Raw genomic sequence first — 17,836 nt, forward strand, 5'->3', positions numbered from 1 at the left:
ATGTGGCATGTGACAGTAACAGAGAGCGCTCTGATGGATGCAGAAAGAAAGGGGACCATTTTCCCATTCTCTTGTAGTACCTTTTCCAGAACCCTGCCAACCATTTTATAATCAGGAGTGGCTGGAGCGTAAGACACAAAGAGAGGGGACTCACAAGATCCACAGTGTTCTTCTTGTTAGTCTCCGACAAGGGCCCTGAGACAAACTTCTCCCACTGCTCCTGTTCCTCCTCAGGCAGCTCTGCAAAGTGGAACATGTCAGCTCAGGTGGGTGAGATGGCAGAAGGACCTTACTTTATGATACACATTGTGGTAGCAAGTGGAGATGGCAAAATACAAGAGGGAGCGGCCACACATGAATGATAGCTTTGAGTTAAGGAACACCTCCCATCAACCAGAAGAAATCTCCATTCCCTTTCCCCAGCTGTCACCCACCAGTTCCCTTTCTCTCTTCTTACCAAGACCAAGATCAGCAGAGGACCTTAGCTACCCTAGTTTGGGGGAATTTGGGATGAAAAGCAGTATAAAAATAAACCACCCTCTGGATCCAATAAATTAATAAATCATTATGAAAGCTCACAGCAAGTGGAATTATGCAAGCAGTTAAACATTACTTTAGCCAATTACATTTGCTTCATTTGACAAATTCTCTTCAGGATGCTCACTTGAATGTTCCACCACAGGTTGGCTTGATCTCTTCCAAATGTGTGCAAAGCAGTAGCTGTCACTGAGTGAGGTCAAGCTCATTCACCATGTGTGAGCTGCCCAAATCCATTCCAAGCACATGAAATTTTGTTTAACATTACTTCCTGTTCCAAGAGAAGGTATAAGGGGAGAGGAACAGGATTTCATGTCTTTGAAATGGAAGCTCAACCCCACTCCTGAAATAATAGGGTCAGGTTGTGCTGATGGGGGCATCAGATTGAAGAAGTCTGCAACAGTTTATGAAATGGTTTACGAGATGTTTTTCCAGAAAGCTCCCCTCCCCCAAACTGCTACTGCCTTTGAACATAAAGTTTCTATATATAAGCTACCATGGCTAGCAGCCATTGACAGAGCTCTACTTCATGGATCAGTCTAACAATTCCCTTTTAAAGTCATCTAGGATCAGACCAAATATCCTTCTAGAAGAAATGCTTGCAATGTATACTGCAACGGATGAAGTGGACTCTGATGCAGAAAAGCTTATGGCATGATAGATTTGTTTAGTCTTTAAAATGCCACAAGCCTCTTTTATAAGTATGGATGGTATGAGATCAGCAATTGCATACTAGGAACTATTGGGGGGGGGGATTTTACATTCTTCCATGAGGTAAAAATAACAGAGCAAGTCATCAGGCCTTCTATCTGCCCTCCCCATCTTCCCAATACAGACACAATCAAGTGGTGTCAACAGAAAAAGGAGAGCCCATCAGTTTTTCATGATTTTGATACGAATACCTCTTATGGGCCCAAAATGATAAAAGCACTTTGTTACAACTACTGAGCCATGAAGACAGTATCAGGTAGCGTGTTGAGCACTGGACTCTAATTCTGCAGAGATTCAGGTTCAAGTTCCCTTTCAGCCATGAAGCTTGTTGGCAGAACTTAGACCAGCCACTCTCTCTCAGTCTAACCTACCGCCCAGGGATGCTGTAAGGATAACATGGGGCTGGGGGCAGGCACCACATACACTGCCTTCAACTCCTTGGATAAAAATCTCCCTGCCTCCCCCAAAAACCCTAATTTCCCAGTCTCCAATGAATATAAATGCAGATTTCCAAACCTAAACAAATACACACTCATGGTATGCACATTTGCAGAATTATATAAATCCAGTTTTCTTTAACTTGGGTTCTTAAGGCTGAAGAATAGACCTAGAAAGGTAATGATCTCTAGTTCCTGCTCAGATGGAATCTCCCTATATAAACAGCACATTCTACCCCAGACTCAGCAGCGTTCCAGCACAGAGATGAGCCCCATATTTCTCCCACTGGAAAAGGTGAGGAGTGGAATTCCCAGAATGCTTCCATGAGCCAAAGAGCTTACGCTTCAGGAACAAAGCCCTTCAAGAATCATTTGAGCAGACCCTATGCAGGGCACATGACCCTGACCGCCCTGGAGCTGCCAAACCCATTACCTTTCAAGAGCTGCTTGATAAGGGTGGAGTGGGGCCACTTCTCTGAGGCTTGAGCTAAGGCATTGGCAATGCGGGTAAGGTGCCCCATGTAGCCCTTGCGTCTTCCCCCATCAGACCTGCAACAGAAGATGGGAGAGGATGGAGACTCGGGGTTCCTGCAGGCCATGTCCCTTAGGAAATGAAAGGCACAGGTGGAATGACAGAGGAATGGGAGGCTTTAGAATATGTATGGCCTTCGTAGGTTGAAGCTGGACAAATGGCTTGATTATGCATAAGGGATGACCAGAAGGAACAGTCATAGACTACTGCCCTGAACTGTAGAATGGATTGATCTCAGCACACTCCCACAGAAGACTAGAGGTTGTTGGAAGGAGTTACAGCAGCATGCATGCACACACACACTTCTTTAAACAAGCAGTAGCAGGAATATTCCAGGTGCATGGAGGAGTATAAGTATCCTCAGCAGGAGGTCAGGACCTTAAGGAATGGAAGGCGCTAGCAAGCACCCCATGAAACACTATGAGCAAAAAGAGCCTTGAAGGACAGACTACCCGAACCAGATATTTTGAACTACAATTCCCATCACCCCTTACCACTGGCCAGGCTGGCTTGGGCTGAAAGGGAGTGGGGTTGGAGGGTACCAGGCTGAGGAAGGCTGCATTAGGGAATGAGCAGAAAGAACTCCAGGAAAAAGGGGGCACAGAAAGAGTGGGTCTGCCCACCCCAGTGTTATGTAGCATTATAATGCACTCCGAAATTGCTAGATGCCATGGTTTGGAGATTCTGTATTCTGGAATCTTAGATTGCCATTGACGTCTGGGTCTGCCCAGGGCACTGGGTTTTTTTCCAGGGGAGAGGGTTCTAGACCAGGGAAGATGGGGAGAGGAAAATCCAACCAAGACACCCCAGTACTCACTGTGATAGCTCATTTTCTTCCCAGGCAGACAAGATTCTTTGGATTAAGCGACACTTCTGCAGCAACTGCAGGGAGGAGCACAAAGGGGCTCATCACATAAGGGATGCCGGAACAGCAACACCACATTGCACTAAGAAGGATTCCAGTTTCTTAACAAGAACCCAAAAGGTTTCAAGCTTGCAGTTTAAAAGCTTTCTGGTCCTCACTGGCGTACAGTAAAATCTAGACAAGTGTTGGTGGTTTCTGCTAAAACTGAAGAAAACTGCAGACAGAAGATTCTGGATGCCAAACAGTGGGAGCCTCTCCCAGCTAGTCCATTCCCAAGGTGGGTTGCAATCCAGTGATTGTCAACTAAGCCCAGACAACCACTTTCAACCCTATTCTACTCACTGTAGTTTTCTTAGCCCTGAAAACTGCTTTTCAATTCTCATCTCCCACTTTTCACATGGGATCACAACCTTCTGCTCCTTTCTTCAACAATTCATGCCCCAACCCATACAAAGAGCTTGAAACCACAGGTACCCCACAACTAAAACCTACATGTTGGATGACAGGGTTCTCTGGGAGGGGCTCCGAGTGGTTCTCAATAGTCTCATCCCCAGCATGGGAACTGAAGACATTGCTAAGGCAGGCCTCCACCTGAGCGTGCAAGAAGTTGTTATATGTGTACTTGAAGTAGAGGTCCTGGCAGAAAGAGAGAGAAGGAGAATGAATGAATGATTAAATAAATATAGTCAATCAGCATTTTATAGTGTCTAAATTGTACAACTGATTACATTCACCCAAATTAAGAATTGGCCACTCTTTGAAATACCACTGTCACACAAAAAAACCAGTGTTGTAAACTTGAAAATGTTAAACCACCAGCAACATTAAATCAGTTAAAAATATTTTCATCAGTAAGAAAAGAAACCCCCTCCCACAATTAACTGGGCAGATTTGTTTTTATTTCTTGTACTATGACTTTGAATCTGTCAACTAAGAATACTTAAATTAGGCAATCTCTCTAGAATTTTTTGCAGCAGCTTCTTTCTAAAATACAACTTTGTTGTTATTTACACGGTCATTTCAGGACAAGTCTTTTTTTTTAGTGCTAGGGCTTGGTATTGTCCATCAAACAAATACTGCAAAGACAACAAGCTTTCCAGAAGTATTGTTCTTCCTCCCCACCCCTGAAAAACAAAAGAGCCTAACAAACTTTTCAAGCTCCTAGAAACATATGCATCTATTACCCTGGGAGAGCAGGGTCTGAGGCAACAGACAACGGGTGTCGTGCTGCTACTCACCAACATTGTGTCGAGGGCCCCGAGCTCTATAATCTCATCCTGCAGTGCTGCATTGTTGGTGCCCAATGAGCTGGCCAGCAGCTTCACCACGTGCAGGCGTGTGTTGCCCAACGGAGGGTCCAAGATCCCCCACGTCGTCTGCAGGGACTCTTTCTGCCAGAGGGAGAGGGCAAGAAGAGAGAGCATTCCAGGACCATCACAAGCCCCTATTACACCTCCACACTCCCTTCCCACCTCACTGCTGGGCTGTGCCAGAGAAGGGACTCCAACCGCCAAGAGAGGATAAATTCAGGATAAACTATAACCATGGAATTTTTAGATTCTGCCCCCTTGCCTATAATGAGCCCAACCTGGTGCCCTTCAGGTGGTCATGGGTTGCAAACCCCCAGCTGTGCTGGCTGGAGCTGATGGGAGTTTTAGTACATAACCATCTGGGGGGCATCAGGTTGGGGGAGGCTGTTTGAGGACACTGTCTTGAGGATCCCACACCAGACAGAGGGGTTTGGACCCTTTGCACCCATAGAATACTATTAACTCTTGAAGTGGCCTCAAGGCCAAGCATGCTGCTGGAATCCCCCCAGCGTTTCCATGCCATCGAAGCAAGTGCACCCACAAACCAACCTTTGGTGGGTCAAGCAGCAGCTGGTGAAGCTCCCTGAGACGCTGTTTGATGGCAAGCAGAGTGCCCAGACTGGCTTGGCTTGAAGCCACTTCACAGTTGGGCCCGGTCATCTCCATCTGCCCCTCCAGGTTGCAGTAAAAGCCCCCCATGCCGCCCAGCTCCGTCCTGCAAAGAAGAACAAGAGCAACCAGCATGTCTCAACATCCAGATCTAAGGGCTTCCGCAAAGGACAAACCTCAGCTACCTCAATTCTATGCCAAGGAAATTCAAATTGTTTGAATAAATTATGCCAATCAAGTCAGGTGTCGTGCATTAAGCTTTGAATCCTTTTCTCCTCCTTTGGCGCAATCCATTTTGCTTCCTGGATTCATGTTGTTGGAGGGGGCTGGGACTACTTGAGGGGAAAAGGTTGCGTTTATTTTAAGACTTGGGAGTAGCAAAAGGGAAAATGCGTTTAGTGAAATATATGGATGCTGGAGCCCGATGGCCAACAGGATCAGGAAATCATTTCCAAAGCCAAAAGCTAGGCGACAGATCCCGAAGCCCTGACCTCCCTACACAGCTGCATCCAGATTTACTGGAGATTTTTTACAAGACCTGGCATATCTGTTTTGACCACAACCTTCAGGGGCTTAGGTGTTTTTGTTTTTAAAGGGGGAAAGTGGATATCAGGATGCAACATTGCTGTACTGCAAACAGGATGCACCTGTTGCATTACAACCTCTGTCTGTGCGTGTATAAGACCCACCCCACACACCTGGGTCTGCGCGGCTCCAACAGGGTCAGCAAGACCTGGATCCCATTGACAATGACAGACTCACTCCGTTCTCCATCCAGCATATTGCTTAGCAGCTGCTCAATTGTCTCCTGCCTTGACACGAACAAGAATTGAAACTGGTTATTAAAATGGCCTGACACTCTCAGACGCTGCTTCTGCGTCTTTTTTTAAAACTTAGCAACGGCACAAGTATATGATAAAAAAGAAAAATGTAATAGCAACTAACAATAACTTGGGAGGGAGGTGAGACCCATCTGATATTTACAGCCACATCCTTGTCAGAGGCAGGGGCCCCTCAGTTTGTGATAAGCGGACTGCTGCACCTCAGCACCAGGTGAGGCATTGCTGTATAGCAAGCAGGGTCTAGAAGCAAGGCTGGGCCGGTTTAAAGAGGTAAATTATTGAATGCTGACTGTAATAGTCTTGCTGAATAAATTTAAACAACATTCCATTAATTAATTTTTTTTTATTTTAAAAAAACTACACCCCACTTTTCACCATCTAGGTGTCAAAGTGGTTTCCAAAGATAAAAATACACATTATACAAAATCTAAATAATAAAACAAACCTCAAAAATTAAAAACCTCCGAAATACCAAGGTTTTACTCCATGTGGGTTAGTTTCAGTCCACATGCCCACCAAAATAAATATAAAAAACATTTCTAACTGGAAATGCAGTCAGGAATTCAATATCAGAAGGATCTTGACAAGCAGATGAGAGTTACATTCCCCCCCTTTCTAAATTTTTATCGGCGTTAGTTGAGACAACCCTTATGCCTGGCCTAAGGGTCTCTCTTATTCCCTACTGCCAGTGCTGCTACTGGCTTGGTACTCACTTCTCCAGTGTAGCCAGTAGCTGGTCGGGCTCAGGACTGTCCTGGATTGGGATCATCTGCTCACGGCTCAGCCGGATAATGTCACACAAGGACTGTGAAGCATTGGAATGCTGCTGTGTAGCAGGGATAAGGAGAGAAAACGAATTAAGACCTGCTCTAGAGGAAGCAATACTTTGACACACTTGGAGACTATGAGTTGTATCAAATGCTCGACCTACGCAGAGTAGACCCATTAAACCTGACTAACAAAGGTTCATTAACATCAGTTGGTTTACACTGAGCACACCCTAATTGGATACAACCCCATATTTAACCGATCACACTTTCCCTTTGGATGCTGTCCTCCTGCAGGATTACCCTTGAAACTAAAGGCAGGTATGCAGTCTATTTAGCTGCCCTCCATCGCCTTAAAGCCCAGGGTTACATGCCACCTTGTCTTACTTGCAATCTGAGAATAATCATTGGAAGGTGCTCAAACTTCAGTAATTATATTTGCTGAAAACATTTCCTATCCCGCCTTACAGTTCCAATACAGCTCACAATATAAACCACAAGGCAAATGTATTAAGGACAGCAAACAATAGAAACCTCATCAACACCAGACACCTCAAAACAAAGAGCAAGCCTAGCAAGGAACTGTCATCAGCAGGAAGGTCTTGAGAGAATAAAATAGTTCTTGCCTGGCACCGAAAAGTGAAGCGTATAGGAGCCAAATGAACCTTTCTGGGAAGAGCACTCCAAAGATAGGGTGCCAGCACGGAAAAGACTCTGCATCTTTGTTGATACCTGTCTAAGCTCTGATGGAGGGGCCCTCCCACTATAAGCTGAATCTAATGAGCACATTCTACAGATAATCTGGTGCCAAGCTGTTTATGGCATTATAGGCCAAAGCTTGTACCTTATTTCCCAGTGTGCTTCCAAATAGAATTTAGATTTTTTTAAAAAAAAAAACTGTGGAAGGCTCACGTTAGTCACTTTGCTACTGTATTATGGACCAGCTTATGTTTCTGAGCAGTTTATTTACATAGCAAAAGGACATTTGAAGGTTTATAGCATGATTGTAGACCATCCTTCTCCCATCTGCAGAAGGGATCCTTCACCTTTCTGCACAATTGGATAGACTGCTTCTGAATCCTCACAGAGGATGGCATCATGCTCCTTCTTTAATAGGTTAAATGCTATAAAATCTCCAGATACCATGTTTAGAATACGATACGACCAAGGCATGCATAAGTGGCACTGGTCTGCTTGATTTTGAATACCAGTCTGGGTTGGTTTCACTAAGCTCGACTTTGAAATAATCATCATCACAACGCAAGACACTAAGGCTGCAATCTTAGACACATTTGTTTGGGAGAAAAATCCTATTGAATGCAATGGGAGGAAATATGCATGGGATTAGGCTGCATGAAATACACCTGTTTAATTCCACCACAAGCAGTCTAGCATGTTTGGCTCCTACTGCGATCAGCTAAGAGAAAGAAGTTCAAAGCCCTGACCACCCACCTACCCCACACAAAAACATACATCCTTTCCAATGGAGGGCAGAAAAGCCCCAGGACACATTTAATACTTACATTGTCATCTTTTGAAGGGTCGATCATCCCAATGAGCCTCTGCACAATCTTCTCCTCATTAAGCCACTTTTGATTGAGGGGAGGGGGTGAAATGAACATGGATGGAAAGGTTAAGCAAGTATATTTCACTCCTGTTCCAGTTACCAACCAAAACCTCCCAGGGACAGAAGACTGCACTCATATGCATTCAATTTTATCTTACAGTGCTGATCTCTGTGCCCCATTGTTTCTCTAAAGGTTCTACCAATATCCTTGGAATCTTATTGGTAAATACCATGCAATTTGGATTTTGGAAGCCCTCAAAACACAAGACCTTCAAATGAGGATGCTGTGAGAGACAAGCTTCCCAACTTAGGGTTGGCTATTCTACAGAAGAGGAGTATTCTGAAATCAGGTATGTATCCACATAGCCGCTATGAGAACACTAGAGGTCAGTGCAGAGGTATGGAGCAGGGATTCATTTTGAAGGGTGGCACCTTGAATTCCAGAACAGATGGCTGGTTGTTCAATAAGGAAACATGGACTAAATTTGCTTTATTACCTTTCAACAAAAAAGGGCAAACCTCTATTTGGGTAGCTGATTCTGCTGTTTCTCTTACACTGCTTCTCCAGATAAGCAAACTAGAACCTACAAGAACAATAAACTGAATGCGCCACAAACACCAGCATTTCTAAGATTCACATCAGGGGCACTTGGGGAAATAATGAAGATATTCTCTAGCTAAGCCTACTGAACTGCAGATCTTTCCCTTCTAATTGTTCCAGTGAATAGGGCAAATATGTTTCCAAAACCTTTCATCCTGTGAATGATGAAAGGTTCAAACACAACAATTGAGGACTGAATGTGAAATTGTGCTGCTTGCCATTTCAAGAAAGAGGAAGGAAGGTGAGACAGTTAGGAGTGCCTGCAGGAGGACCCTTACATTGAACACATCTTGTCTGAGCTGTGGCTGCTCCACACAGGTGAGGAGCCGCAACAGGAGGTCCATGATGGCCGAGGTACCGATGTGGCATAGCAGCAGGTTGACAAAATCGTCCTTCTTGCGCAGGAAGGCAACTATCTGGAAGACAGCAGAGCAAGTGAGTGGGGTGGAAGGGATGAGACGTGAAGGAAAGGAAAGGAGAGTCATCTCAAGTAAGCTTGCACAGTGTTGTGGTGACTCTGGAATCAAACCTTGGAACAGAAAGGAGATATGGTATACATTTCTTATGAGCCAGTCTACAATTGGGTTCAAGTTCCTTAAATAGGTAAAGGCCATATTGGACATCTGTCTCATCATTAGGTTTTGAATTTTTGCAAGATTGTCGTGGTGCAACGGTTAGAGTAGGGATAGGCAACATGGTGCATTCCAGATTTTGTTAGACTACAACTCCTATCAGCCCCAGTCAACAAAGCCAGACAGTCAAAGATGATGGGAGTTGTAGTCCAGGTGTTGCTGGATGGCATGGTTATTAGCTATCCCTGAGTTAGGCTGTTCCTGGGTCAAAGTGTCTGACTAGGACTGGGGAGGGAGTTCAAGTTCCCACTCAGCAGTAAAGCTCACTAGAGGATCTTGGGTCACTCACTGTCAGCCTGACTTAACTTACAGGGTTGTATTGAGGACAAATGGGGGGAGGGAAAGACAGAAAAAGTACATGTGCAATCTTAAACTCCTTGTAAGAAGAGCAAGATACAAAAACAATAAATACAGAAATACTGTCAGCCAATTTGAGTTTCTTCAGAAAGAGAACGGAAGGTCAAGTCTGTTTATTTTTTAAAAATAAAACAATCTGAGCACATACTTTTGGCATCATAAGGATTTAAAAAAAACTTGCTTGGCTACAGAACTTGGTGGGTGACCATGGGATAGTAACTCACCCAACATAAATCATGAGAAGGCCATGAAGATAGAAAGGAACACACACCATGTATGCTACCCTGAGATTCTCTGAGGAAGGCAGCATAGAGTATATAAATGGTTTTTAATGAATGTATACCAGAACTATAAGAGGAGCAGCCCAGCTGAATCAGACTGAAGGCCCATGCAGTCCAGGATCCTATTTCACAAGCTGATCAACCAGATGCATCTCGAAATTCACTAGCTTGAAAAGCCCAATATTGATACTTATTTCTGACATGCTTCAAGTCACCATGAGATTATTTTGCGGCATCATTTTCACATGGTCAATACTAATTCAGGGTGCATCTTTGTATGGCGACAGCTAGTATTTAGCACATCAGGGATTCCGAATAAATGCTTGAGAGTCAATAGGCTCCTCATGTGGACTACATCAAGTGTTGCCACATGAGGATGTAGCAGTTAGAAAATATTTACCACGTATTTCCTAATGAGCTCACTTGCTAGGGTTTCTGTAAGTTGTTCAGGAGGACATAATGAGCATTCTCAGGAGTAAGTTCCCTTAGCCACATGAAGCCATTTAGGGGACAGGGACATTTAATCAAAATATTTAAAGGCTGCCTTTTACTAGAGCATCATTTAAAAATTCACACTGCAAATTTAAGGCAGTAGTATTAGCAATCTTTTAAAAACATGGAAGAGTTAAAACTGGCATAGCGCCCAACTGAGATGAGCACGTGCAAAGATACCTGATCAGTCTTGCGGTTGATAAGGATCCCCATGACCTTGCTGAAGAAGCTAGCCAGCAGCGGGTTGAGGATACCGCCAGTCTGCAGGAAGCCGTAGAGGCGCCGCAAGAGAGACTCGTCCTCCCCCAATGCGTCGTTTATCTGGGTGACGTCTGATGTCAGGATCTCACACGACACACTTGGATACCTATAAGAGAGAGACTTTTAAAAAAGCAAATACACAACCAGACCTGATGCATAATCAACTCCACCAGCCTCTTCCTTTTGAGTGAACATTGTGTGGCTGTGCTGGCCCACCTGCCTGGCAAGATCTATCAGTATCTCCAAAACAAGAGATACCTACCATATTTGTGTTTTAGTTTAGGGCAAAATAATGTTCTACAGCAAGATAATCCCAAATTCAGCCCCATGAAAAGCCAGCTCTTACAATCTGTATGCAATATGTCAGGAGGTCAGGAAGATTTCCTTATTCCACATACTTTATTCTATTTATTCAAGTCAGAGAGAGAGGACCAGGGTGAACACAGGGCTTTGGCCCATCAATCACTGAAAAGGTATCAATTCCCTTCTTTGGTTACTGAAATTTTAGCAGGCACTGACCATGTACTTTCAATATTATTTTCATTCTGCTCCATGTTTGTTTTAATCGAAGCAGGTTTTCAAACTGCCAAATTCTGCACACATCATCAAAATTCAGAGCTCGTACAGCAATCATGGAATATATGCACAGCTTTGTTATCAGATCAACAGGCCTACCTATCCTCCCTCTCTAACTCCTACTCAAAGACTTAGTTGGCTACAACCCTAGAAGATTTATGATGCAGTGACATCTATGGCTTAATGCACAAATACACTAGAGAACTTTTCAAGTTTAAGTTATTAAGTTTCCTTTCAGTTGATGCATAACACTTTCTTCTGACAGCAACCAGGTTTCATTCATTCCCAAGATGGTCTAAATATAGAACAACTATATTGCTATTAGTGAAGGTACTGGGCCAGCTTGGAGGCAACATTCCAGGCTTTATAAGCAATGGTTTATTAATCTAGGAACAAACAAAGTCTGCACACTCCTCGCTTGCCAGTCGCCTTGTAGGTCAGCTTCAGTGCAGAGAGCCCAATTTGTTTTAAAACAGAATTCTCCCTCATGTTCAGAACAGGAACTGTGGCTCAACGCTAAGCAGGAACTCCAAGCCAGAGCTAGTGCCCAGGCCCAATGCTTGCTTCTGGCACGAGAAACCATGGTTTATGAAGCCTGGAATTATATGCCCACCCAATGCCAAACCATAGCTTGTGCTTCAGAATGTACAGGCAATCCATCATTCAGAGCTGCTCCTCTGCTCCAATTTCCCATATGCTCACAACTCAACATGCCATGGCCTTTGGAGATGGAGCAGCAGCTTGTAACTACAGTTTATTAAATCACACCAAACCACAGTTAGCAGAAACTATGGTTTCCAATCATGGTTTCCCAACTTGCTGCAAATCATGGTTTGTCAATTCAGATATCACTTGGATTTATAGTTTAGCATGGTGTCTCAATAAAGCTGATGCCTTGACTTTTCCCATTTTAAAAAAATTAAAAAGCAGCAACCATGCAGTTTTTTACCACCCTGCCCCCATAGGCAGCTGAACTACTAAAGAACCAAACGAGGAAAATGAACATGGCACATTTCTTCTTTGTTCTGAACATATCAAACAAACAAATAAGAGAAGCTCCATTTTCATCCAGTTCCCCCTTCCAAAACAACTTACTTGTAGCGTACTCTCTCATCCACGTCCCCAGGGGGCTCCTCTGTCACGCAGGTGACCAGTGCTTCCATGTGCTCAGGCTGAACCAGGAAATCCACCAGCTTGCGGTTGACCACCTTGCATTCCTGTAGCACATCCTCTTCATCCAGAAGTTCAAAAAGGGTCACGTTGCCACGCTCCAAGAGGGTGTCAATATGAGAGGTCGTGTGGAGGTCAAACTTCCAGAACATGGCTTGCTGCGGAGGATGGAAAATGAACAGAGGGGCCAATTGAAAACCAACCAACCAACAATGGGATAGGAGATAAGCACATGCATCACAAGCTAGCAAGTGCAAGTCTCCTAAAGTAATCATCCATACAACTGTCCTGTACTATTTTTCTAGAAAAAGTGGTGCTGGAACTCACCACGGACACCTCCCCTTTTCTCTTATAATGACAATGGTGCCCACCTGAGTTTCAGCAAGTTCTGCTGAAAAAAAAGCCCTGCAACTGCACCTTCTTAATTCGAAACAATCCTTGCACAAAAGGTGTGGATCAGAGCCTAGCATAAAACTGTTTCCAACTGAAAACTCAATGGCACAGAGACAGCCATTATTCCCAGGAAGGGAACAGCAATAACTGAGAGGATAAGGACATCATGGGAAAATCAATGGGACAGGTATAAACAGAACAAGGTAGACTGGGTGGCTCAGTGATAAAGGCTGTGGACTTGACTTGTGCTAGATACAAGAGAAACAAGGAAGAAGGTGGACTGGGGTGGAGCCAGCACATCCTGAGGTTCAGCCAGGTTGAGCATGTCAGCGTAGTAGTGCCATCCATGCTTTTGGGAGTCCAACTCCTAGCAGCTCAAGTCAGCATGGCCAATTGCCAAGGATAGTGGGAGCATCTGGGGGGCACCATGTTGGCCACCGCCAATTTAGGGGTGAGAACATTTGGCTCAAACTAGCACACCTAACTACAAAAGGAAAAGCAGATGTTGAAATAAGTACTAATAGAAATGAGTTCAGAGGAAGGTAAAGCAAAACGGCCAAGATCTAAGAGCTGATAAGCCATCCAACAGAATTCATTAAAGGCAAGCCGAGCAGGAATGGAGGAATGTAGAGGACTCCATTGAGGCCACAAATTAAGCTGGAGCTTTGTGTGACTGTGGGTGTGCCAGTGAGAAGCAAAAAAGGAATAGCAGATGCAGAGGGAGTTGTAACCTGAGCATTTCCCAGCTAAGATGCTAAGTGTCCAGTAAGGCCAAGTCTGATGGGAAGGGTGGTGATCTGGAAAACAATTAGCAAAATAACAAAACAAGGGGGAAGAACTTGAGTGTGGCTGGTGTTGGTCATTCAGAGCAGACTAACTATTCCTTAACTATGAGCTTTCTGGACACCCCTTCTAAATTTATGCAAACTTCCCTCCTCCAGGAAATCATCTCTTCTACAGGTGAATGTGACAAATGTATTCATGCAAGTAGCATAATACTGTAAATATGTCAGGCAATTCACTGTTCACCAGGAGACCCAAAGAAAAAGAAATAACTCATGCCTATGGCCATTTCTTAGTGGACCAGCTCTAAAAAGAGCCAATGATCTTCTGAGTCCAACTACAGCTGACCAGTTGGTGGCTCCTGAGAGCCCAACACCTCAGAAGCTCCAAGAAATAAGAGGTATTCTTTTTATTTTTTTCAATCTCCCGTTGAAGACTAATTGAATCAGAATTTATACTAGGACTAACAAACTGGTCTCTTGCACCTGCTGCATTCCTTATTGTTTTTGCTTTGGGTATGCTCTACAAGTGAACATGCAGAAATCAGTAGATTGGGGTAGCTAGCTCTTTGCTGGCAGTGGAAGAAAAATGTAACAGGCTCTCTCAGACTCTTTCTGGAGTCTGATGAAGAAAGCAGAAACTCTTTCTGAAACCCATTCTTAACCAGCCATCATGGGATTTTTCGGGTGCCACAAATCTACCAAGGTCTTGACTGATAAGGAGGAAGGCACTACCTTCCTCAACATCCTAGCTCTGACTGGAACTTCAACCTGTCCTGTAGTTGGATAATTTCTGCTTCAAACCCATGATGACTGGGAGCATGACAGAGTGACTGAAGAGAAGCAGATGGGCTGGTTTCACCACCCCTTTTCAATACATGCTTTCGGCCAAATATGGATTACTAACCACAAGCAAAAGCCAAAAGGGTAGTAGTCATATTGTGAAGTAACTAACATACAAGAACAGCAGTAATGATCTCATGAGCGCACAAATGACACTATCTTCCGTGCCATCGTTTCTCGTGCATGTTTTGCAGGTTTCCCTAACTACAGCTGCAATCCAAAGCGGCAAAAAGATTCTCTGTATCATCAGCGAGGGAGGGGAAAAACCAGAGAGAAACAAATAGTAACTTGGAGACGCCCCGCTTCCCTTTTCAACCCTGTTGCCACCACAACTGCAAAGGCCAAAAGTTTTCAGTCGGTTTCCAAGCAACCTTGACACAAGGCTTTTGCAATATAGCAGCACAGGCAGCCTGGCTCTGACCGCAGTCCTCAGATCAACTCAGAGAGACTGGTGTTCAGCACAAGCTGCCAACACACATGGGTGGAGAGGGAGGGGGCAAAGAGAGGAGAAAGGTGGAGGCAGGCGTTGTGAAGTTCAGCCCTTTATTTTACAAAACCTAGGCTCAGAAGGAGGTCACAAAAAAGTCTGTGAATTGACTTAACTACCCACAACTCATTTAGCCTGGCAACAACCATGTGAGGTAGGTTGGTTATTTGTTTAACACATTTATGTAACCCCTTGTATCAGAATTCCAAGGCAGATTGTGTGCATATATGCACACAATCTCCAACAGAATATAAAAACGCTTGGGAGATTTTAGATGTTTTTATAAATATACACAAGACACAATAACACAAGACTCAATTAAGTTCCCAAAGCAACCCACCAACCATTAAAACCCGAGTTCAGTCCCCATGGTTCGCTCCACACCATTTGTGTTATCAGTTACATTCAAGTCACAGCGCTGTACAGCATGTGGCATTTCAAACAAGACCCAGTCTCTGGTTCCAGCTCTCTTCTTCAAAAAAGCAAATTCCTAGTTCTCACAGTGTCTGAGGAGGACAAACCCCCACAAGGGATGGCACTGTTACCACCTTGCCTTGCTTGTGAGCTTACCAGCTAAGAGAGTGCTAGAGCTGACAGAACTTTAGCACTTCTTATTCAAACCTATCAGATCCCAGCCATTCTTTGACAAATGCCACCTTTCGCCCAGGTGTCAGGTGTGCATGCAGGAGCCAGGCCCTGAGACAAATAGGACTTTGCAGGACTGGGGCCTTCCTAAGTTTGTTCTGAAGAGGCAAGGCGTGGCCATACAGGTGAGGCCGATTAGTAATTCACAACACCTGGTGGCAAGAGCCAGGAAGGGATATAAGGACAGCATTTTCCCTTTGGCTCTTTGCCACAGCAACACGTTCCTTGCCTTGCTTCTTGATCCTCAGACCCCTGGCTTCTTGACTCCTGGCTTCCTGACTCCTGGACCCCCATTCCTGCTCCCACCCCACCATCTTGCCCCCGGTCCTGACATCCCCTGCCGGTACTTTGATTGCCCATGAACCGGACCGTGACACCAGGAAAGGATTAGGCCAGGGGTCTGCAACCTAAGGCCCATGGGCCACAAGCGGCTCACGGAGGTCGTTTAACAGGCCCCCGAGCCGCCTGCTTGGCGAGTCCCCACGTGCTTCACTAAACCGGCGCAGCGCAGTGACTCGCTTCTGCGGCACCAGAAATCGAGTCTGCGCAGATGCCGGAAATCGCAGGCGCATATGCTTGCGCAATGTAGCCCACAGAGGGATCTCCACTGGAGTGAACCGGCCCAGGTGAGGTAAACCTTGCTGACCCCCTGGATTAGGCCACTGATGTCAAACATTTTAAGGGACATGCACCAACCAATGCAGGCGCATCCCCCTCACAACTGCCATACGCATTTGTGAAGCGTAGCCCTCAGCTTAACTATATGCCTGTTGTCCATATAGCAAGGCTGGCTGTGAAGGGCATGGGTGGGCAAGCCCTGCCACATATTTTAAGCATCTGTCCCAACATGTAAGCACCTGGAATTTTCCCAATCCTGTTTAGAGTGGAAGGCAAGAATGGAGGGGGGGAATCATTTCAGGTTCTTGGCATTCAGCACTGAATTTGAAGAAACTAGCCCTGTCTCAAGTGGGAGGCACGCACCACACGCAAGTATTTTCAATAACTAGGCACCAGCATCGAGTTTTTAGGACCCCAGGCTTCGATACATTAGCTATTTTCTTTCTTATTATTATCAAAGGCGGGGGAGATGCACATACACAAACCATGACACCCAGGAGGCTGGAACAAGTTAGGCCTTTGGTCTGATTCAACACTGCTCTTTATGTTGCCAAGCCGCTCTTTGCTCCAGCGGTGCCTAATCAGGCAGTTTGAGAAGCGCCTTTAATGCAATTGCTCAGGGCCTTGAATGAAAGGGAATCTCCCACTATCTGTCATGCAATAGCTCCGAAGGCGCAGCCTGACTCCACTCGCTCAGGGAAATGGCAAAGAGGCTCCCCTAAACACAAGGGGAAAGCAGCTTGTACGTCAGCCTTGTTGTAATTTAACAAACAGGAGATTTGCTCTCTTAATTCCTCTCTTCGTCAGACTTGCTTGAAAACTGAAGAAAAAGTCAAAAAACAACCAAAAACCCACATCTTTCTGAAAAGAAAGAAAGAAAAAAGATTTAACTATTTTGGAAAATCCCTAGTGATTTGCAAGAGAAATCTCCTCTGAGCCAAGCCAAGAGAGAAGATTAAAAGCATGTGCTTAACAGAAGAACGAAAGATTAAGCTACATTTTATGCAATTCAGGTCTCAAGTGATTATGATAAAGAAAACTTCCCCACCCCCCGGACACCTGTTGCAGAATCACTTTTGGTACTTTACTAGGGTACTAGGGTATAGCATAATTGGGTCTACCCACAGAACCACCAACCTTTACCCAAACTGACTTTGAAAACTTGCTAGGTATCTCCAAGCTCTGCTAATGTTGCACTGCCTCCTCTAATGGGTTTTGTGAAGATGTTATTGAAGATGGCATGGCTCCTTCCAATCTACCTTCCTTTATATCTCCAGGCTGAAAATATTCTTACATCTTAATGCTTTTCCCCTCTTACTTTGGCTGCTTGCACATTTATAAGCCCATTCCTCCAATAAGGTCAGTCAATTTGTAATCCAATTAACACAGTACCTGTTTAACAAGGCATGAAAAAGACTTTGCTACTTGTGAGCAGTATTTAAGGTCCTGCGTTTAGAAGTTCAGGTTGGTGGGGAGGTTCTACCATCCTCCTTTCAGCCATGGAAAATGAGGGAAGGAGAA

At 44.7% G+C, this 17,836-nt stretch overlaps 1 protein-coding gene across 10 annotated transcripts in view; it reads right to left on the minus strand.

The window, feature by feature from the left end:
• The window catches only part of PPP6R1 (protein phosphatase 6 regulatory subunit 1), a 53,853-nt gene that overhangs the window by 16,316 nt on the left and 19,701 nt on the right, over positions 1–17,836 (minus strand). For 9 of the 10 annotated variants that reach the window (XM_053360660.1, XM_053360657.1, XM_053360653.1 and 6 more), the window contains exons 2-13: positions 12,473–12,705; positions 10,721–10,907; positions 9,057–9,194; positions 8,134–8,199; positions 6,557–6,669; positions 5,700–5,813; positions 4,942–5,107; positions 4,321–4,473; positions 3,575–3,718; positions 3,035–3,099; positions 2,119–2,234; positions 155–240 (exon numbers count right to left, since the gene is read on the minus strand). In XM_053360660.1, coding sequence (XP_053216635.1) covers positions 155–240; positions 2,119–2,234; positions 3,035–3,099; positions 3,575–3,718; positions 4,321–4,473; positions 4,942–5,107; positions 5,700–5,813; positions 6,557–6,669; positions 8,134–8,199; positions 9,057–9,194; positions 10,721–10,907; positions 12,473–12,699 — 1,575 coding nt within the window. In that variant the 5' untranslated portion in view covers positions 12,700–12,705. The remainder of the gene's footprint in view (positions 1–154; positions 241–2,118; positions 2,235–3,034; positions 3,100–3,574; positions 3,719–4,320; positions 4,474–4,941; positions 5,108–5,699; positions 5,814–6,556; positions 6,670–8,133; positions 8,200–9,056; positions 9,195–10,720; positions 10,908–12,472; positions 12,706–17,836) is intronic. The other variant, XM_053360654.1, reaches the window with a different exon arrangement.

The sequence above is a fragment of the Podarcis raffonei genome, chromosome 13, assembly GCF_027172205.1.
Source record: "Podarcis raffonei isolate rPodRaf1 chromosome 13, rPodRaf1.pri, whole genome shotgun sequence".
In the NCBI taxonomy this organism is placed as follows: domain Eukaryota; kingdom Metazoa; phylum Chordata; class Lepidosauria; order Squamata; family Lacertidae; genus Podarcis; species Podarcis raffonei.